Raw genomic sequence first — 21,774 nt, forward strand, 5'->3', positions numbered from 1 at the left:
ATTATCCTGTAGACTGTAAACCCGCAAGGGCAGGGCCCTCTCCCCTCTGTACCTGTCTGTCATTGTTAGTTTATTCATTGTTACTTATTTGTTTCTTGTATGTAACCCCTTCTCATGTACAGCACCATGGAATCAATGGTGCTCTAAAAATAAATAATAATATATTTATTGTTCTCTTTAATCAGCCATTACATTATAAAAAAAACCTTTACAATGGTTAATGTACATTTTGTACATTATTATCTCATTTTATAAGTATTTTGGGGTTTTGGGGTGTTTTTTTTTTTTGTTTTGTTTTTTTAGTTTGTTCACCTTTATGAAGAATAGACGAGATAGGGCAGGTGAAAGAATTGGCCTATGTCATAGCAAGCTGGCATTTTATTCAGATACAAAAATACCATGTTTTAAATTTAAAATGCCCTTAGAATAAAATGTTAATACATTAAATATTCATTTATTTTTTCTGTATTCAAAATGGACTATTCAAGAATTGCAAAGTGCTGCGGAATATGTTGGCGCTTTAAAAATAAAAAAATATTATTATAATTATTCTGATATAGTTAAGGTTTTGATACTCACAGCAACCCTAGAGGCCAAACGAATTTCTTTAAAAAAAAAATCTATTGTACCATCCAAGACCCACTGTACAAGTTGTCTCCTGGCAGTCTTCAATAGAATTTCATTGAAATGTTGCCATTCTGTCTCCACACAATCACATACAGAACACTTACACCTACGTTGATATAATGACGCATTGTCCAGCTCACATACTGAAAATGATTTTATTTGTCATTTACATTAAATTGATATAAACTTGTCAAGAAAATGTCAAATCATATGTTTCGTATTTGCTTAAACATTTAAGAAAAGAAACAAAAAAAACAAACAAACTTAAAATCAATAAATTAGCACAGACAATAAGTTAAAACATATCACAATGTGACCAGTATAGAACAAGAATGCTTTATCTACACAAAACATCCTATCTCACATTTTCTTTGTTCATTCATTAGAAATAGCCTCCACTCTCTGTAAGTGTATTTGACCAGCACATGCAGAAAAGCTGATTAGTTTTCTGTACAAAGTCCAGGGTTGAAGAAATTACATGTGCCAAGAGGATGCCACTCACTCACCTGCTGAGTCTGCAGGCACAAGTGACATCAGCAATGCTTTAAAGGACTAAAAAGGCAATCTGCCAGCTAATCGTCAGAAAAGTGCTTTTTGCCTCTAGCAAAAAAAAAAAAAGGAAATAAGACTGAATATTATTTTCTGTAGGAAATAAAAAGTTTTACAAAAATCGGGCTTGTGGTTTCTCCTATGAGAGAAGTAGGTGTCACTGACCTTCTCACAAAATAAATCCATCTGTGGACAATCTATGGGGAGAAAGGACAATTGTGCTTAAAATGGATTTCTTTTGTAAGCCCATTGCAGAAAGGTTGGGGAAAGGGAGTGATGTTGGGGATGACATGAAAATATATGGATAAAGGAGAATCGAGGGCTAAAACCATTTAGCATTTAACATAAAACTACCCCTAGATCCATCTAGGACAATGTTAACCCAGTACAAGCAGCAATGTGTTCAGTTAGTTCTTCACAAAGGAGACAGGTACCTGCCTACTGTATGTCATCTTCTTCCCAGCCACCCTTCTCTACAAAGTGCCATCAGGTCACAGTGAGTTGATGCCTCCTACACATATATACTAAGAAAATCCATTATTTTAGTGACCAATGACTAAGTCAAATTAAAGATGACTAGAGTGTAAGGACTAGTATTTTGGAGATGGGGGGTTCTTGTATTTTCATGATCAGCTGCTGAACTGGGTAAGGATAGAGGATCCTAGGTCAAGTTGTTGCCACCACTAGCCTATCTGGGACATATTTGGAGTGAGTTTTCCCATTATCACCATTGAGCCACTGCTGGGGGGGTCCTGGGGACTATGGATAAATGAATGAGCAGAGCAGAGGGGGACAGGAGGGGACATGGGGTATTAAGTAAAGCTCATGGATACTGTGTGCTCAAGTGCTTTGCGGCGCAAGGAGGCAATGCTGGTTCCCCTCCACACATCACTGGTGTCCGGCGAGCTGCAGAGCTGGGGGGAACCTGACACGTTGCTGTGACCCTGCAGTGACGTGGGCATCATGCCAGGAAAGGCGGACTGGTATAGGTGTGACTGCAGCCCTGTGCCATTGGAGCCCATATTGGACAACCCCATTGAGCTGGATGGGGGGCCTGCTGCCAGGCTGCACTGAGACAGAGATTGCGCCATTGCTTGTTGCCTTCCAAGAGAAGGGGGCAACGGGAGCTGAGAGACCCCCATTCCGGCGGTGGCCCAGCGGGTATCGTTGGCATGGAAGGAGCACAAGCTATCGCCCATTGCTGCTGCCGCTGCAGCCGCAGCTGATGGGAACTGGGGCAATCCTGGAGTGGGCAGCAGGGTGCCAGGGGCGCGGAACACATTGGTGGTCTTCTTGCGCTTCTTCCACTTCGCGCGTCTGTTCTGGAACCAGACCTAAAAGAAAGGAGATCTCCATTACTACAGATCTGGGTATCTAATGCCCACATTGGAGTCTGTGCTCCACACACCAGTGCCCGTGCTCCACACACCAGTGCCCGTCCCCCACACACCAGTGCCCGTGCCCCACACACCAGTGCCCGTGCCCCACACACCAGTGCCCGTGCCCCACACACCAGTGCCCGTGCCCCACACACCAGTGCCCGTGCTCCACACACCAGTGCCCGTGCCCCACACACCAGTGCCCGTGCCCACTCTGCCCTGAGTAACATTATCATCGCTTGGAATGAATCGTTCTGTAAATAATCGCAGTGCACAGCTCCATTAGGAGCCTGCTCATTTATTACATTTACTGGGGAATCACAATTTAATGCTTACATAACAAATAAAGCATTGGAAATAAACAACGGTGAAATAATAACAAGATTATACAATATATACTGAAGAATAAATACAAAGTGAGCAGCAGGTCTAAGATGCAGTTGGGTGTTGAGTTTCTTTGCGCTGCCCGAGCTGTAGTAACATCTTAATAAGCATAATACAGTCCTAAAATCATTGAGAAATAAGGGGAGCAAGGGGGTGGTGGGGTGCATTTAGGCCAGCAGTCACCTGTGATGGACAGCTCCTGGTGCTGAACCCTCAACATATCCAGTGTGGGTGTGTGTGTATGTATGTGTTTGTGCATCTATGAATATATATGTATATATGCCTATCTGGTGATAGATAGATAGATAGATAGATAGATAGATAGATAGATAGATAGATAGATAGATAGATAGATAGATAGATAGATAGATAATTGATAGGTAGATAGATAGATAGATAGATAGATAGATAGATAGATAGATAGAATATTTATATACACACACAATATATCTCTGTTTCTCTATTTATATAGATATATCTGTGTGCGTGTGTATGAATGCGTGTATATATATATATATATATATATATATATATATATATATACATATCAATATATCTATTTAGTTATCTATATATATATACAAAATATATATATATATACATATCAATATATCTATTTAGTTATCTATATATATATATATATATATACAAAAAAAAAATATATATATATATATATATATATATATACACAAAAACATCAATATATCTATCTAGCTATCTCTGAGATACAATATATTTTATATACACATAAGCTATAATATATTATATATGCACCTGCATGTATACTTTTCTACGTATACATATATATATACACATATATGTGTGTAGTGTAGCATGGGCATAGGCTAGAAGTGCACACTCTTCTGTATACTTGACTATTTATAAAATCGTTTTCAGTAATGATATTCTGCAATAATAACAGATCTATTGCAACATGATGATATGACTTATGTGAATAGTTTTTCTAATCTGAATGGTGGAGTATCCTGTACTTATACAGCTGGTAAGTGTGATTGTATGTATTAGCAGATAGAAGTATATCAATAGATCTATCCCCGGGCTTTGCCATCATCTCCCTGTATAACCCATGTCCACATACCATTTCCCTCTCCTCAGCCTGTATCATCATTCTGCAGCTCTGGAGGGCGGCAGTGGGTGGGCACAGGCCTCCTGGGGGTCAGGGATATATTTCAGTGGCACACGCACACATCTTTTTTTCTCAATCTTCTCCCATAAATACATTTGACCTGGTCTGGACTTTAGGGTCTAATCTGATATTATCATTATCATATTGTCATCCAATGATGAAAATGCTGCAGGTCTCATACTGAAGTGAACAAAATCCACATTGCCTAAAAATATATATATATTTGTCTATCTGTTGATTCCTTAGTAATTTGACATGTTTCTGTTATATACTATAAATTTGTTCTATATTAATACATTGCTTTTATGTATATCGTCTTCCTATATTTTATTGAACTGCCATCGTTAAAATGAACGGAACTCTAGAAAAATAAATTGTCGATTTAACTAAAATTATTAATTAATAAACGAATCATGATAAGAAAACTCTGTACCAAAAGTTTTCGGAAAATGATCAGCTGATATGTAGTAAAGCTGCCTTTTTAATTACTGTAGCTTAAATTATAGTCATCAAGTTATCACGGTGTAATTACAAATCTGTATAATCTGCATATTTTTCTTTTTTTTAGCCTTACTGGCCTGATTTACCATTCATCTACTGTATAACTGTTATTTGAAATCTTATAAGATTAACTTGTTTAAATTGTTTACATTGTTTAAATCTCGTTATTGCTATTTTTTTGAATAACAGAATAAGGAAATTCCAAGACATTTCTGGTCAATAAAATGAATCTGATTCCAAACATTCAACCTGATTGAAATATTATTTTTCTCATTAATACTGGATGCTACACTTTAAATAGATACCAAAAAAATAGAAATGACAATAAACATAATAGAAAAAAATAAAATAAAGGAATAAATAAATGGTTCTGGTTTTTTTTTCTCCCAATAATTTGCTCACAAACTGTAAAATTAAATTCATATATTCATTTCTTTTAGTATTTCAGCTTTGAAAATATTCGGTTATTTTTTGGTTTGCATCTTTACAAAAGGGTATTATTATTAATAATAATAACAATAATAATAATACAATTAATAATAATGATGATAACAACAATAAGAGGGGCATTTCATTGTTATGGTTTATGAGAACGTAATCATTTTCCACAATTTATTGTCTGGACTTGTCTATTATACTGTAGATACTAATTCTTTTGTTATTGATATTATTAATGCTATGTGTTATTATTGCAGGCCATCAATATAGCTGTACTGTACTAATATGAATTGTTATTAGGATTCTATGTGTCATATAACTATTTTGTATGTTATGAAAAAAATGTATTACATTATTTTCTAAACGATATGACTGATGTGGTGCTATAATAAATTATATGACTATGGAACATGATATTATTAGAAATTCAGAACATAATATTTTGATTATTATGATTCGTATTGATTGGAAAATTACAAAATCATGTGTTATATTGTTGTGCCATTTTGAAAGCCATAATGAATAGTGTTTTATACTGTTAATACTAGCTATTATATTACAGCTGATGTTATGATATTAGTATTGTTGTTTTGTGGGGTTTTTTTTACTGTTATAATATTACAAATATTATTATTTGGGTATTCTAAATCATTTATTTTCATCTTATATAATATGGAAATATTAAGGTAAAATATGTTGTTTGATCCAACCTGATCCCTCAACTCTACATCTAGGAAAGACAGAAGCCCCCAGATCCCAGGCTGACCTTTTGGAGATGGTTTTCTCAGGGAACACAACCATTGGACTTGCCTATTCTAGCATCTGCTTGCAGCCCAATATCAAGTAGAATTTTCTCATTGTGTTGCTATTGCTTTGTATTTAATGAGTGAAGAGCAGACAGAAGGAGTTATTGGGAAGCATTAGAGGAATGCAGCAGCTATTAGGGATGTAAACATTCCATGAATAATAGAGGACTCGGCTCCATTATGTTGGGGGGATTAGTAGAATTGCAGACACAAAATATCATTTTATGTGTCATGGTTTAGTAGAGCAGCGCAGCACATCCATCAGCGCTGATAGCACAGGCATTAACCATCAGTGCAAATGGCTGCAGCCTGAGCGTTATGTGAAATGCTGGAAATGGGGAGAAGGATGAGAAATGCCGCCGTATAGGGGGGGACGATCTCTGCCTGATCCTGCAGAGGTTATGGAGGGGGATAGAGAAGGACTAGCAGCATCTTCAGCTGCAGCCGAGATCCTCTCATTACCTGGAAGTGGGGGAACTTGTAGAAAGTGCTGGGGGGCAGGGATTCTCACCGCCATGATATAGACATACTGTACAGGTATTTGGGAATATATTGCCCGTTTAATTGTTGCACTGTAAATGGACTGGAGATCGCACAGGGGAGATAGGAGCCAGGCTTCCAGGGAAGGGAGGGAATTGCATTATATTCCTGGAGACAACCTTTATGAAGACCTCATTGCAATCTTACTCTTGGAGATGATTAATGTGAAGATTTGGTAGGAAATCTGGAGAGTTGTATTAAAGCTGCCGGGATCTCAGGTTCATTTCGATCAGCCATCCGTGAACTCGGGGCCGAATTCATTATACGTTAATAGTGCAGGGAAAGGAGAACATGCAATCTCTCCATTCCATTAGAAAGCCACAAAGAAGCCTCGGCTGTCCCCTATTAAGATGTGGCAGCTGACAGCACCATTTCATGGGACAGGGCCTATAGACTGCATGCACTAGGAAAAACCATACCAATCTGTACGTGTAAAAATATATATTATTTGTATATCTGTGTATATGTGTGTGTATATATGTAATGTGTGTATAGATACATACTATGTGTGTGTATATATATTATATATGGATATATATTATGTGTATGTGTGTATGTCTGAGTATATATATTATGTGTATAGATATATATTATGTGTATGTTTATAAGTGCGTATATGTTAGTGTATATAGATATTATGTTTGTATAGATATATATTCTGTGTGTATATGTATGTGTGTATATATATATATATATTATGTGTATGTGTATATGTGTGTATATTTGAGTATATACATTATGTGTGTATAGATATATATTATGTAATATATTATGTGTGTATAGATATATTATGTAATATATTATGTGTATATAGATATATACAGTATTTTGTGTATGTATGTATATTGGTTTATATATATATATTATGTGCATATTTGTATATTTGTGTGTATATATATTATATTTGTATAGATATATATTATGTGATATAGTTTGTGTGTATAGCTGTATATTATGTGTGTATAGATAAATATGTGTGTAGATATATATTAAGTGTGTAGATATATATTATGTGCAAAGATATATATATATAATGTGTGTAGATAAATATGCGTGTATAAATATATATTATGTGTCTATGTGTATAGATAGATATTATATGTATATGTTTATGTATATATGTATGTATATATATGTCTGTGTATAGATATATAATGGGCGCATATGTGTGTATGTTTGTGTGTGAATAGATATGTTTTATGTGTGTATAAATGTTTGTTTATTTGTATGTGTGTGAATATATTATGTGTATGCGTATAGACATGTATTATGTGTATGTGTGTACATGTGTACATAGATAAATATTATGTGTATATGTGTATGTATATGTGTGTACTATATATATATATATATATTATGCATGTGTGCATTTGTGTGTGTATAGATAGATATAGTGAATGTGTGTATGTACAAAATACAACTACTGCATTCTATCTCTCTTATCTATCTAAACACAATTGTATAATTGGGCCTTTGACAATTGCACCCACTGTTGCATAATGCAAACGTCTTTGAGAGAGCCTGATATATAGAATATATAAACCATAAAAGGTAAGATAAAAGGCACAGTATATATATATATATATATATATATATATATATATATATATATGTGCGTGTGTGTGTGTGTGTGTGTGTGTGTGTGTGTGTGTGTGTGTATTTTAAGCAAGGCATGCACCTGTAATGTAAGGCCCACTTTAACTCTTTCTAGGCCTCATCCACAATCCCCCATCACACTATGACTATGATCAAATTATCACGCAGGAGTTAAACAAAAGTAAATTTTTTTTACATTGATTTGTTTTTTATGTAAATATAATATTGAAAGTGAATTAATCCTTGCGAGAGACTAATGATTATGCTTATTATATTGCATCTGATCGCATCATTTGCATGATTTTCACATTGCTGCTTAATAAGCCATCCCGGGTTATAAATAATAGTGGAATTGGTTTCTAATAATGGCGAGCCATAAAGTGAATAGCTTTTATAGCTGGCACTGCGGTCCCTGGCAGCTCCTGCAGAATAAATCTCTGTATTATTATTTTTAATGTCCCGGCGCTATATAATCTGCTGCTAATAACACTGCATCATTTTCTTTGCTCTCTTATTATTACAACTTTTATTTTCCTTCTAAATTTATAGAACATAGAAGAAATTAGGCTGATCACACTGAGTGTCATACTGCAAGGAAATGTCAGGTAATCAGTTCACAAGAAGAAACTGCAGAAAAGAAGAAGTCCCAGCAATTATCCTCCTATGCAAATTCATGCAAATAGAGCATTAGATCCCAATGTGAGACATTGTGCATGAGGCGGTGATAATAGGGCTGCATGTCATCTCCCCTTATTACAATATATATCTCCCTACAACAAGGCTTGTTGTCCTATAATGGCCATGGTATGGGCGCTGACTTCTCCGTGTAATTAACTCGCTTATTCCTTTGGATTCTTTATTAACTGATACATTGTATCAACATATATTAGCAGAGAAGATAATAGAATAAACCGATATAGGAGATATTCTGCTATTATAATAAAGCAGACATTGGCCATTGTGTGCTGATTCACTGTTCATTCAAGGTTAGAGTGTCTTTAGAAATCCAGTTAAATTAAATCGCTTTAGTAAAGATTTTGTGCAAATAATATAGTGGTGTAAATTTGTCTTGTATGGTGGAACAGAAGAGGATTCCAATGAATGATTTTCTATTTTAATTGTGAATTTGTTATTTAACTTAAAAAAAAGAGAAAATAACTGCATTCAAAAAAGTAAATTCGCCTTCAAACCATTTTAGGAAATCAGATTAAATTGCGCCTACTTACAAATTATGTTCTACATTAACAAACTTGGTTCTGCTACAATGTTTTATGATGTGTATGTGAAATAAAATATGAAATTAAGGACAAATAAGCGATGTAGCAAGAATGGTTCAGCACCACTGACAGAGGACGGCTCAGATTTCAGCACCACTGACAGAGGACGGCTCAGATTTCAGCACCACTGACAGAGGACGGCTCAGATTTCAGCACCATGGGCAGCGCTTCTGTACAGAACTATCAAATAAATAAATGAATCTGCTCATAAAGAGGAATAAAAGTTATCTGTGCGTATATATATATATATATATATATATATATATATATATATATACATATATATATATGCATAAAACTATATGTTGTTTTGTGTGTGTAATATTTATATATCTGTATATGCATAAAACTATATACATAGATAGCTAGATATATATTACACACACATACGTGTGTAATGCATAAAATGATATATATATATTATATATATATTTATATGTGCGTGTGTGTAATATATACATATATGTATGCATAAAACTATATGTTGTTTTGTGTGTGTGTGATATTTATATATCTATATATGCATAAAACTATATATATATAGATAGCTATGTATATATTACACACACATATATATAGTTTTATGCATACATGGATATGTATATATTAAACACACACACACACACATATATATATATATATATATATATATATATATATATATAGCTTTATCCATACATATATATGTATATGCATATATTATGCATATATCTTGTTTAATGCATATATGTATATATTGAGCACATACAATATATAATTTTATGCATGCATATATTTATATATCATACACACGCACATATATAGTTTTATACATACATGCATTTATATATATATCACACATATAGCTTTCTGCAGGTATATATATGTGTATATTACATACACACACATGCACATCCCTGTATTTCTGGGGTTATTCATGTGCCATATAAAGGTTTCTTACAGGATTGTCAGGGCATCTTACCTGCACCCTGGACTCTGTCAGCCCGATCCTCAGTGCCAGCTCTTCCCTCATGAAGATGTCTGGGTAGTGGGTCTTGGCGAAGCTCCTCTCCAGCTCGTTGAGCTGTGCTGGGGTGAAGCGGGTCCGGTGCCGCTTCTGCTTCTGCTGGTTCTGGCTCTGCTGTTGACCCGACTGGTTGGGATTCTGCTGTTGCTGCTGCTTGTCGGGGTCCTTGGAGCTGACGGCCAGTGAGGACTGGTTGGATCCAACGCTGGTGATGTCTTCCCCGGGAAGCAGGGTGGTGCCCTCTACCTGGTCGGCGCTGCTCGCCAGATCTCCCGGGTGCACTGAGTCCGAGGCGCCCACTCCAAGGCGGCATTTGACCGCCTCACGGTGCCCGAGCAGCTCCGCCGCATCCTTCATCCCTGTACAGGAGGAGAGGAGATGTGAGCAGGGGCCTCAGGACTGGCATCTGACCTACCCATGCTACCCATCTAGTCATCATGCCAGGGGATAAATGCAAGGAGCACTATTTCAGGATATTATGCAGCACCACCATGGCCACTATGTACCAACATATCAGGGATGCAACCTAAGTCAGACTGGACGGTGCCTGGTCACTATTATATGCCCATCAGTCAACTTCAAGGTGCATCAGTTCTAACCATTATTCAGACAATTTTTATACATGGACTGTGTATGACTTTACACCCTTTTTATCTCATTTCTCAGTGCAATACTACCAGGCATTATAGATTGCTTTGTACTGGACCAGGGCACCTCCATTATTCTACTACACCTGTAACATTCACATATGACATTTAGGAACACAAAGCATGGAGGTGTCTGAACATCACTGACCATTTACATGTTATAAGTCACAGAGTGGTGGCACCATCTCTACAGCACAGACTGGTATCTGGGCACTGTAGGATGCCAACCTAGCCTAAAGTTGCAGTACAACATTGCTAAATGTGCAGTAGACTTAATTCAGTGAAACTTTTCCAACCACAATCTGCAGTGAAAGTTTAATTTTTTTCTCTACAGAAAAGTAGGAGAAACTCCATAAACTAAAGTTTGTCTGAACGCAGCAGCAGCCCTGGAGCATTACCATGGGGCAAACCCTGTGCCTGCTCCGTGCCCACTCTCCATGTCTAGAAATCAAAGAAGCCAAATCCACAGATAAGCAAACAACTCATCTCAAAGAAGAAAAAAAGCAGCAAGTAAGGAGTTCTTTGTGTGTAAATATAATTACTGGCGGCTTCCTTGGATGTCCACATCCCTGTATTATAAGACTGCAGTTAAATCAAATTAAACTTTAATACTACACAATTACTTTAGAAGGAATTAGCCCATTTAGAGTGCATTAAGGCGGAATCAGGCACAAATTGACGCTTTCCTGGGGAGGGGAGAAGGGTGGCACAAACTCACCGAGTCGGGCGTCCAGGAGGTCGGCGTGAGACAGCATCGCGCACCGCTCCAGGGCGAAAGCCTGTCCCCCCCAAATCCTGCCGGCTGGTTAACGATTTCAAAATAAAAATAGATAGATAGATATAGATAAGCTAAATGAAAGAAAATTCGGTTTGTGCTTAAAAAGGGGGGTCCCCTGCATTATAATGTCCTTTACAGAGGCGGGGAGGTGCTTAGTGCCTGGGTGAGGGCTGCCACCGGCGACCAATCACTGAGCGATCTGCAAATGTCACCGACTCAGCTCCCAGTGCAAGTGCTGCTGCTCCAAGCTGGGGGCAGGGGCTCTGTGCACCTCAATGGAGTCCCAACAGCTGCCAGACCTCTACTATGCACTGCCACTCCAAATGTGCCCTTTTATCTGGACCTAGCACCCTTGCCAACACTCACTGGACCATACACGGTGCCATATATAATGGGCTAAATCTGGTTTATATCATTGTGAATCGTATCTAAAAAAAATATCAACCATTTACACAATGAATGGAACCTGGTTAAATGAAAGCAGTGAAGAGGAATATTACTATATTCATAAATTAGCCGGAGCCGGGTAATAATGTAGTCATTGAAGCTCTTTTCCGAATTCATAATATTTAGGCTTATTTTCTTAATAATTTTATAAATAATTTGCAATCATCATGATTTCTATTAATGTTCTTTTGTTGTTGTTTGGAATTAAATTAGATTGATATCAATAAAAAAAAACCTCATCCCTTTGTATTACTAGGGCTCCTTAAGGGTTAAATGAAGGTTGATAGATAAAATTTAGCGGATCATTTACCCGACGCTTATACAACTAATGTTGGACGAGCGATCATTATTGATACAGACGTTTGTATTCAACAGATCCACCTAGATTGGATGTTAAGATAAAGATATATAGATAGATAGATAGATAGATAGATAGATAGATAGATAGATAGATAGATAGATAGATAGATAGATGGATAGATAGATAGATACTTCGGTGAGAGGCAGATGGATAGATAAGAGAGAGATAAATTAGATAGATAGATAGATAGAAACATACATAGATAGATGTATAAATAGATGCTTACATAGCTATATGGGTGAGAGGCAGATGGATAGATAAGAGAGAGATAAATTAGATAGATAGATAGATAGATAGATAGATAGATAGAAACAGACATAGATAGTGTATAAATAGATACCTACATAGCTATAAGGGTGAGAGGCAGATGGATGGATAGATGATAGCTGGAAATTTAGATAGATAATAGATAGATAGATATTTGGGATATATAGATATGATAGATATAGATTAGATAGATATGAGAGATATAAATTCGATAGTTTTAGAGATAATAGATAAATAATAGATTGTAAGATAGATAGATAATAGACAGATAAATAGATATTTGGGAGATAGGTAAATATATAGATAGATATGAGAAATATAGATTAGATAGATAGATAGATGATAGATAGAGATATAATAGATAGATAGATAGATAATAGATGTATAGATAGATAGATAGAAAAGACAAAAATTTGTATTAGATAGATAGATAGTTTTATGGGTGAAATGCAGATGGATAGATAGATATGAGAGAGGTAGATTAGATAGATACTTAGATAATAAGAATATGATAGAAATTGATGCAATATGTGCAGTAGATGTCCTGTCACTGGAGTGTAAACCTGGAGTTCTATAATTCAGTGTGATTGTCTATGAACAGATCATCCTTCTCATATGAACTAGATGTATACCATTATCTTAGATATTTTTCCTACCCCTCATGCCTTCGGATCCCCCTGTATTATGTCATGACATCGTCCTGTGTGTTTGCTGATATTATCTCTGCTGATTCTGATTTAGATAAACAGATCCATCTCTTCCACTCTTCATGCAATGAGCAGAGTAAATGGCCCTGGGCTGCAGATCATCTACATTGAGTGTGGTGGGCTATAGTATTGAAAGATGTGCGCCCAGGGCTCCTGCTAGTAAATCCCTGTCCACACCTACAGATTGTGCATGAACATCTTCCATAGACAAAGTCAATTTCAAGCAGTAAATAGAGTTAAATGTTCTTTCTTTGCATGTGAATCTGGGAGAAGTGCAGGAGCAATGTGCAGCGCTGTGAGCAGGGGAAGCCAAGCATCCCTAATGCTCTGATTCTTCAATCCCAGCCAACAACAAAGTTTAGATTAGCAATATATTTCTAACCAGAGTCATTTTCAAGATCATTAGGCATTTATGTAATTAGTGCCAAATCTATAAGCTTTTATTACGATTATTAGAGTAAAATCAGTCTAAATTTGTACTAATTTACTACTGTTTAGACTTGGCTGTCAAACCCAGAGCTTCTTATTGTAAATGATAAGTGAGGAAATTAAGTGCAAAATTCTGTACCAGTTCTGATGCGCCTGCAAACAATCCGTTTCAATTGTGTTTGAGGCAGAGCACAATGCCCTTTCCAAGTCATCTCTGCTGATTTTTCTTGTCTCTTCCTTTTATTTGCACAACAAGAACACTGAGCTCGGTGCACAATTCAGGCAGAGACTTACCAGCCTCACCTTGATTAACATTGATTTTTAATCCTACATTGATGCAATTAAGATTATTCATTTAGCACATAAGTATAAAGAGGAGAGAGATAGTGCAGGGACAGAGCACAGGGAGTTCATGGCTACTCTATGATCTGACACTGGGATGGCTGCGGCAGATGCAGGGGGTTCTTCCCCTTGTCTTTTTGGACAAGAGATGAACAAAGGAGGCGACAGAGCAGATCTGGCCACTTTCTCCCCCTATTCAACTCCCTGGGCTCCTCCACATGTTTACACTTGTGTTCTGTCTTTTGCAGGGACTGGGCTATGGATCACTCCCAGCACCTATAGATAAACTCAGGGTCAGCAGATACACACAAGGTGGGGGGTTAAGAAGAAAGTCTGGAAACCAAAATCAGAAAAAGGAGATCGAGGAAGAGATCAGGAAAAGTGTGTGGAGACAGGTAGAGGAGTAGATTGGTATGAATGATTGGGGGATGTGTAGATATGGCAGAGATGAGTTTGTCAGTGCAGCAGAGCTGTGTTTGTCATTGGGATATTTCATGGTATTAGGATGTGATATCTGTGGTTTGACCTGGGTATATAGGCAAAACATAGATAGATGATAGATAGATAGATAGATAGATAGATGGAATAGATAGATAGATGATAGATAGATAGATGATAGCTAGATTTTTTTTTAAATAGATAAATGCATATCTATATATTAAAATATATAGATACATGCAAAATCAGATATTAGATAAATGGATACATACATATTAGATGGATAGATACACACATATATATATATATATATATATATATATATATATATATATATATATGAGATACATAGACAGAAAGATAAATAGACAAATAGATATTAGTTGGATAGGTGGATGTAGATAGAGAGATATATTTTAGATGGGCAGATACATGCAAAGATATTATATAGATAGATAAATAAATAGCTAGATATTAGATGGACAGATATATAAATAGGCTGATAAATACATACATACATTTTAGATGGCTAGATAAATAGATGAGTGAATCTCACAGTTTACAATGAGATCCTGCACGAATCTTAGCATCAGATCTAAATGGAGCGATCCTGTATCAGAGGCTCCAGTGCCCCAGACTGTTCACTACTCCACTATTTACATCGTTGTTTCCAAACCCGATCTCCATGTGAGATTATTCCACTGGTAATCGCGCTATCTACATCTATGTTTTTATTTTATTTTAAACTTTTATGTCTATTTTAATTTCTTTTTTTTTCTTAAATAAAATTTCACAATCTATACCTGTATGTGGCAAAGGAAACGTAATGTATTTTCCCATAATAAGAAATGGTGAATAATAATAATAATTGTTTCAATAATGTTAATAATACTAACAATAATGAACTTACAAGCCATGATTGTGGCACCAGTACCACGAATAACAAGTATATCAATAACGTCACTGCTAACAAGAAAAGCAATAACAGCAGAAATAATTATAACACAAGAATAATATACCACCGCTAATAATTACAATAATACAAATGATATATGAGATATGAGAATATGTTATTAATGAAAAGAAAGTACTACTAATATTGATAACAGTAGTATAAATAGCTGCCTATAATTGTGCTTCTGATAATGATATAATAATAGTAGTAGTAATATTGATAGTTGTAATGATATTTCTAATACCTGGTCAGGACTGTGGCTCTAGAACAATAATAATACTGATGGTGGTGATAGTTGTAATAATAATGTTATTAGCAGGACTAATAGTAATAATAGAGTAAGACCGGATAATGTGAGTGCATGCAGGCTGAGGAATTTTGTGGTCAGGCCATAAATCCTGGAGTAATAGTTACATGTGGGCCACATGACAGCAGTAATAACAATAAGGTGTTATTAGAGGAGGATCAATCTGTGTTACCCTCCGTCCAGTGATTGATAGAGCGCTTCATTTTATCACTTTTCTATTGCTCTTGATTTTTCTGCTACTATAAACAAACTAAATCATTTCTTTTCAGGGGGAAAGAGCCCCCTCCTCCCACCACCAGCCCTACTAGCACCACTGACAATGGAAGGAGAAATGGGAGCTCTGAGCAGAGGGGAGACAAGGATGTGAGCCAATGCAATCTGCTATGGCAGCACACTAGTCTGTAGATTTTTACATGAGGGCATTGAGTAAGGGGGGAAAATTATACATATACATATATATTTATTTATGTTTAGATATATATCTATGTTTATTTATCTATGTATATATATATATATATATATATATATATATATATATATATATATATATATATATATATTTTGCTGGATAAATAGATGTATATATTGCAGGAGATATTAGTCATCAATCAATTTACTATTCCTCTATCAGTTTATATATTGTATAAATATAAATAAATATATATATATATATGTGTGTGTCTTATATATATATATATATATATATATATATATAGACATGTGCACTATAAACAACACCCATGACGCTGGTAGTGAAGTCCCCCCTAGACCCAATGTCTCCTACCCCATTACACTGTAGATAGTAAGCCTAAGTTAGTCCTGTCTCCCCCTGTACCAATCAGTTTTTTTTTTAATTTACTTTATGCATGCTATGTTCATGTAATATGTATGACATCCTTTCCAATGTACAGCACCATGGAGTTAATGGTACTTTAAAAATCTGTGATAAATTTAATATATATATAAAATATATATATATATATATATATATATATATATATATATATATATATATATATATATATATATATATATAATGTCTGTAAAAGCGCTGTGGAATTAATGGAGCTATATAAGTGAGTAAAATAAATAAATATATATACATACACACATACATGCATATATATATATATATATATATATATGTATATATATGTGTGATCATGGGTGATCAAAATGTAAGAAGTGTCTTGAAAAATCTCTTCAATGCAAACTTAACAGGATTTTCTATGACGGTTGCAGTGATTTTTGCTCCATAAATAGGTTTTAGATTGTAACACACATGTAGAACTGGAACAATGGGAACTACCAGAGAATATATTGGTCGGCCCTTAATACAATTTATTTAGACAGTTTACCACTCATAAAAATAGAGATTGAATTTTGTACAAGAGGATCTGCCAGGGGTCTGGCGCAAGGAAGCAGCTCTTTTTTTTTTCCTGCCTTTTTTTCCTTTCAATTTTTGTTCTATTTTAACTAAGTACAAAAATGTTCGAAAATAGATAAAAATCCATCCCCAGCCCCTGCCCTGACCATGTACAAGGCTGAGGGTTTCCTGACAGTGACTACACAAACAGAGGATATATTCAGCTGCTTCACTGTAACCCATTACTGCCTGATGACAGCATGAATAGATAAATGTTCTGCAGTATCTATCTATCTATCTATCTATCTATCTATCTATCTATCTATCTATCTATCTATCTATCTATGCACTTATATACTGTATTTCATATCTATTTCATGTTTATACAACAGTCTATAACCTATCTTTATATCTATTTTAAATCTATCTATCATCCATCCATCCATCTTTTAACTTATTTTATTTGTTCTAATTTATTTATATACATATACTCCCTATATATCTATGCATCCATAGTTAATCATTTACCATTATATGACTCTTCTCATGCATCCATCCTACTATGTTTTCTATTTGATCCTTCTCCGTGTTGTGCATGTTTTGTATGATCTTTTGTCTATTTTTTTCCCTTTAAAAATGTTTGTGTGTATGTCTGAGTTTGAGTGTGCCTATGTGTATGAATGTGTGTGCCTGTATGCTAGTGTGTATGTGTGTGCGCCTCTGTGTTAGTGTGTACCTGTGTGTGTCTGTGTGTGAGTGTGTGCCTCTGTGTGAGTGTGTGCCTCTGTGTGAGTGTGTGCCTCTGTGTGAGTGTGCGCCCCTGTGTGAGTGCATGCCTGTCTGTGTGCCTGTGTGTCTGTTTGTGTGTGTACCTGTGTGTGAGTGTGCCTGTGTGCATGTGTGACTGTGTGCCTGTGTATAAATGTAAGCTTGTGTGTGTCTATGTGAGCCACTGTGTTTGTATGTGTGCCTGTGTGTGTATGAATGTGTTCTTGTGTATGAGTGTGTGTGTTTGTGTCCATAATGTTGGTATTTTGGATGCAACTGTATAGAAATTATGTTCTGAAAACAAACAATAAGGGAAAAGAGCAGAGAATAATCCCGCTGCAGTGTAGGATGTGATAATTCCCATTGCTGGTCTCTTGTGCTGGATTGTCCATTTTAAGCAGACCCTCCAGCCCCCCTTTCATAATTAAAGATCTAACATTTTCCTATTTCTAGCTTGATGACAATAATCAATTTTAATTCATTCCAAATGACATTCAAGAGCTTGTGTGTGAGTTATTTGCTTGTGGAAAAGGATGAAGCTCTATCTGTTACCACATGGGTCTGTGCTGGATCCTAGGACAAGGCAGCATCATCCACTAGATGCCATCCATAGAGCAGAGCTCAGCTCTTGTATTGTCACACTAGTAGTAGGATAGACCCTGCCTGGTGGTGGACATACACATAACTGGCAGTGAGTCATCTAAAAAGACTGTAGCTGTCAGCAGCACTGCTCTTCCAAGAAACTGTCATGTCCCACATCATCCTCTTTTGAGACAAGCTATCTCTTTCTATGACAAATAGAGCATAGGTCTGATCCTTCAAACCTTCAGCGGGAAAGAACCAATGGAGCACTGCCTCCAACTAAGCACACACAACTAGTTCCCTCGGCTGAAGGTTCTTCAACTATGTATAATAAAGAACTGTGCAAAAGTTTTAGGCAGGTGTGGAAAAATGCTGCAAAGTAAGAATATTTTCAAAATTAGAATTAATTGTTTATTTTCATCAAAGGAGAAATCGAAATCACATCAATATTTGGCGTGATCACCCTTTACCTTTAAAACAGCATCAATTCTTCTATTTACACTTGCACACAGATTTTGAAGGAACTTGGTAGGGAGGTTGTTCCAAACACCTTGGAAAACTAACCACAGATCTTGTGTGGATCTATGCTTGCACAATTCCTTCTGTCTCATATGATTTATTCATTTTACTCACTTATATAGCGCCATTAATTCTGCATCGCTTTACAGACATGATCATCACTGTCCACATTGATGCTTACAATCTATATTCCCTATCAGTATGTCTTCTGGAGTCTGAGGAATCCTACGCAAACATGGAGAATACATACAAACTCCTTGCAGATGTTGTCCTTGGTGGGATTTGAAGCCAGGACCCCAGCATGGCAAAGCAACAGTACTTGACTGAGCCACCTTGCTTCCCAGGCAGACTCGATGATGTTGAGATTAGGGCTCGGTGTGGGCCATATCATCACTTACAGGACTCCTTGTTCTTTTTTAAGTTCTAGATTGTTCTTAATGACATTGGCAAAACTTTCAAAACTTGACTTAGACTTGCTCAGTATCGAGGATGAGTGCCATGCACAGAAATTCATTACCTTACATGCCTAAAATATGCAAATTGTCTCTTCAGAGAGGAAGTGAACTTGAACTCTAGCACCACCTATTGGAAGCAGCAATCCTAAAAGTCAATAGCGACCCTTTTCCACATGACTTAGGATAAAAGTCAAACCAGAATCTCAATGTGCAGACATTCATCAGCGCCGAAACGCGCGTTGGGGTGGACAGGCGGCCCCTCTGTGAGCTCCCACATCCTGCGGTCTGGTGTATAGGTATGATATCAATCAACTATTAATTATGCATTAATCAATTATTAATTATGTACTAGCCTGTCATACTATTGAGTGCACTAGCTTCTAGCAACTATTAGATTGCTATTACAGTGATTTGCTAAACATCCTAGACACCCTAATTTTCTACTCCTATATTTAATTGACCTCAGTATCTGTGGGCCACTAACTAGTAGTAAATATGGCTATTGAGCCATTTGTGGCTTTTCACAGACTGGGTCTCCTCTGTCCCTTATCATGATGAATTTTTATAGTGTATATGTTTTGCACTATCCGTGTCCTCTGTCTGTACTATATTTATTCAATAAATTCTATTTTTTGATACATATATTTGGGTTCTTTTGATCGTTCATGTTTATCTATGAGCTTGTATTTTATTGCGATTTACCCTTGTGAGTATTATATCCATAGGTGCAACTTACCTTTTTTGACGCATTGTGTACTATAACTATGCACCAGTTGAAAAATCTAAATATACTTACAACAGCATAAGCAGTATGTGGCCTGGAGTTGTTGTGTTCAAAAAGGGCTCCTGGATTTGTGTGCAAGTGGCCTTAGTGTACCGGGAATGAAGACTGTAGGGGTTCAGTTACCAGACATGATGTCACCCTACGCCATAATCCCAGGAGTAGGCCTGGTGTGATGTCCCCTCTTGATGCCCCTCTTCATGGTTTTGCTAGATATATGGAAACTCGGCAAATCTGCTTTCACACATCATCTTTTTTTTTGTACGTGCTTTTTTTCAGTTTGCTGGATACTTTTTTGGCCTTTGTGTCAGTGTTTATTTTGTTGCATCCTCTTTTCTCGTAGAAAAAAATTCTCAGTTTCTAATATCCTTAACGGTAAAATACAGACAATGCATAAATGCCATCGGGGTGCTTTCCATTTTTTTCACAAGGCCATTGACTTGCATTAGTGAGTTTGATCTGCAATATGGATAACAGTCAGGCAGGTCTTCATTTTTTTTGTATCATCTGCAAAAACAAAAGGACATAAGATAAGGCACATTAACTTGAATGGATCAGTAAATTATCTGCAAAAATAACAGATAGCACATCTACCAATAAAACTGAAGTGTAAAATACCCCTAAATGTGGATGACATTTCAGAGTCCTTATTTTATTTTGCAGTCCCTGGTTCTTGGCTTTAATTAGGTGTCCTGTCTAAGGGTCCTAAAAGGCTTTACGATTTCAGAAACCCCCTGACCCCTGGCAGCTCTTTGTTTAAAAAAAACCAACACAATTTCCTTTACTCACCCTCCCCAGGTCCAGCGCTGAGTCTCCACTGCTGCTCATGGTGTCTAGTATTTGTTGCAGTGCTAACATCACATCGATAGCACTGCAGTCAATCACTTAGCTAATTGGCTCTAAGCAGCTCGTCCAGTCAACCCGGACAGAGTCGCTGTGCTCACTGATTGGCTGCAGTGCTGTTGATTTGATGTCAGGGTTGCAGAAAATAATAGACACCAGGAACAGTGGCAGAGAGTTAGCGTCGGGCTATGAGATGTTGAGTAAAGCTCAGTTTGTTTTTTAAACTAAATGAAAATGGTGAACAGGTGGGGTTCCTGAAAAAAAAAACATTAAAGGAGTTGTCCTGTCCAAATCGATAAGTCTGCACTCACTCTGTGTGACTGCAGACTTATGAATCTCTGAGCCAGGACAGGAGGATATGTATGCGTTATACATACTCCCGGGCAGTGAGCGGGGCCTCACTCTATATCGGCGAATCCTCGCAGTACACAGTGCCTGCGCTGATGGAGGGAGGGGATTCATAAGTCTGCAGTCACACAGAGTGACTGCAGACTTATTGATTTGGACCGGACAACCCTTTCAATGAATTTTA

General features: G+C 36.5%; 1 protein-coding gene across 1 annotated transcript; it reads right to left on the minus strand.

Moving 5' to 3' along the window:
- Positions 1-763: 763 nt before the first annotated feature.
- On the minus strand, positions 764-11,963 carry OTP (orthopedia homeobox). Its single transcript, XM_073655049.1, has 3 exons — positions 11,616-11,963; positions 10,206-10,609; positions 764-2,510 (listed from the first exon to the last, which is right to left on the minus strand). The coding sequence occupies exons 1-3, from the start codon at positions 11,650-11,652 to the stop codon at positions 1,989-1,991; spliced, it is 963 nt and encodes a 320-aa protein (XP_073511150.1). The 5' UTR covers positions 11,653-11,963; the 3' UTR covers positions 764-1,988.
- Positions 11,964-21,774: the final 9,811 nt, after the last annotated feature.

This window comes from Phyllobates terribilis, unplaced genomic scaffold, assembly GCF_046119375.1.
Source record: "Phyllobates terribilis strain yellow unplaced genomic scaffold, ASM4611937v1 Scaffold_1__5_contigs__length_1240528914, whole genome shotgun sequence".
Lineage (NCBI taxonomy): Eukaryota > Metazoa > Chordata > Amphibia > Anura > Dendrobatidae > Phyllobates > Phyllobates terribilis.

What these genes read in the sequence shown, in the direction of transcription:
- OTP (XM_073655049.1), bottom strand. Translation starts at nt 11,652, where the DNA reads ATGCTGTCTCACGCCGACCTCCTGGACGCCCGACTCG. An exon ending in CCTCCTGGACGCCCGACTCG is followed by an intron (nt 10,610 to 11,615) that starts GTGAGTTTGTGC and finishes CCTCCTGTACAG; the next exon opens with GGATGAAGGATGCGGCGGAG. An exon ending in TGACAGAGTCCAGGGTGCAG is followed by an intron (nt 2,511 to 10,205) that starts GTAAGATGCCCT and finishes CCTTTCTTTTAG; the next exon opens with GTCTGGTTCCAGAACAGACG.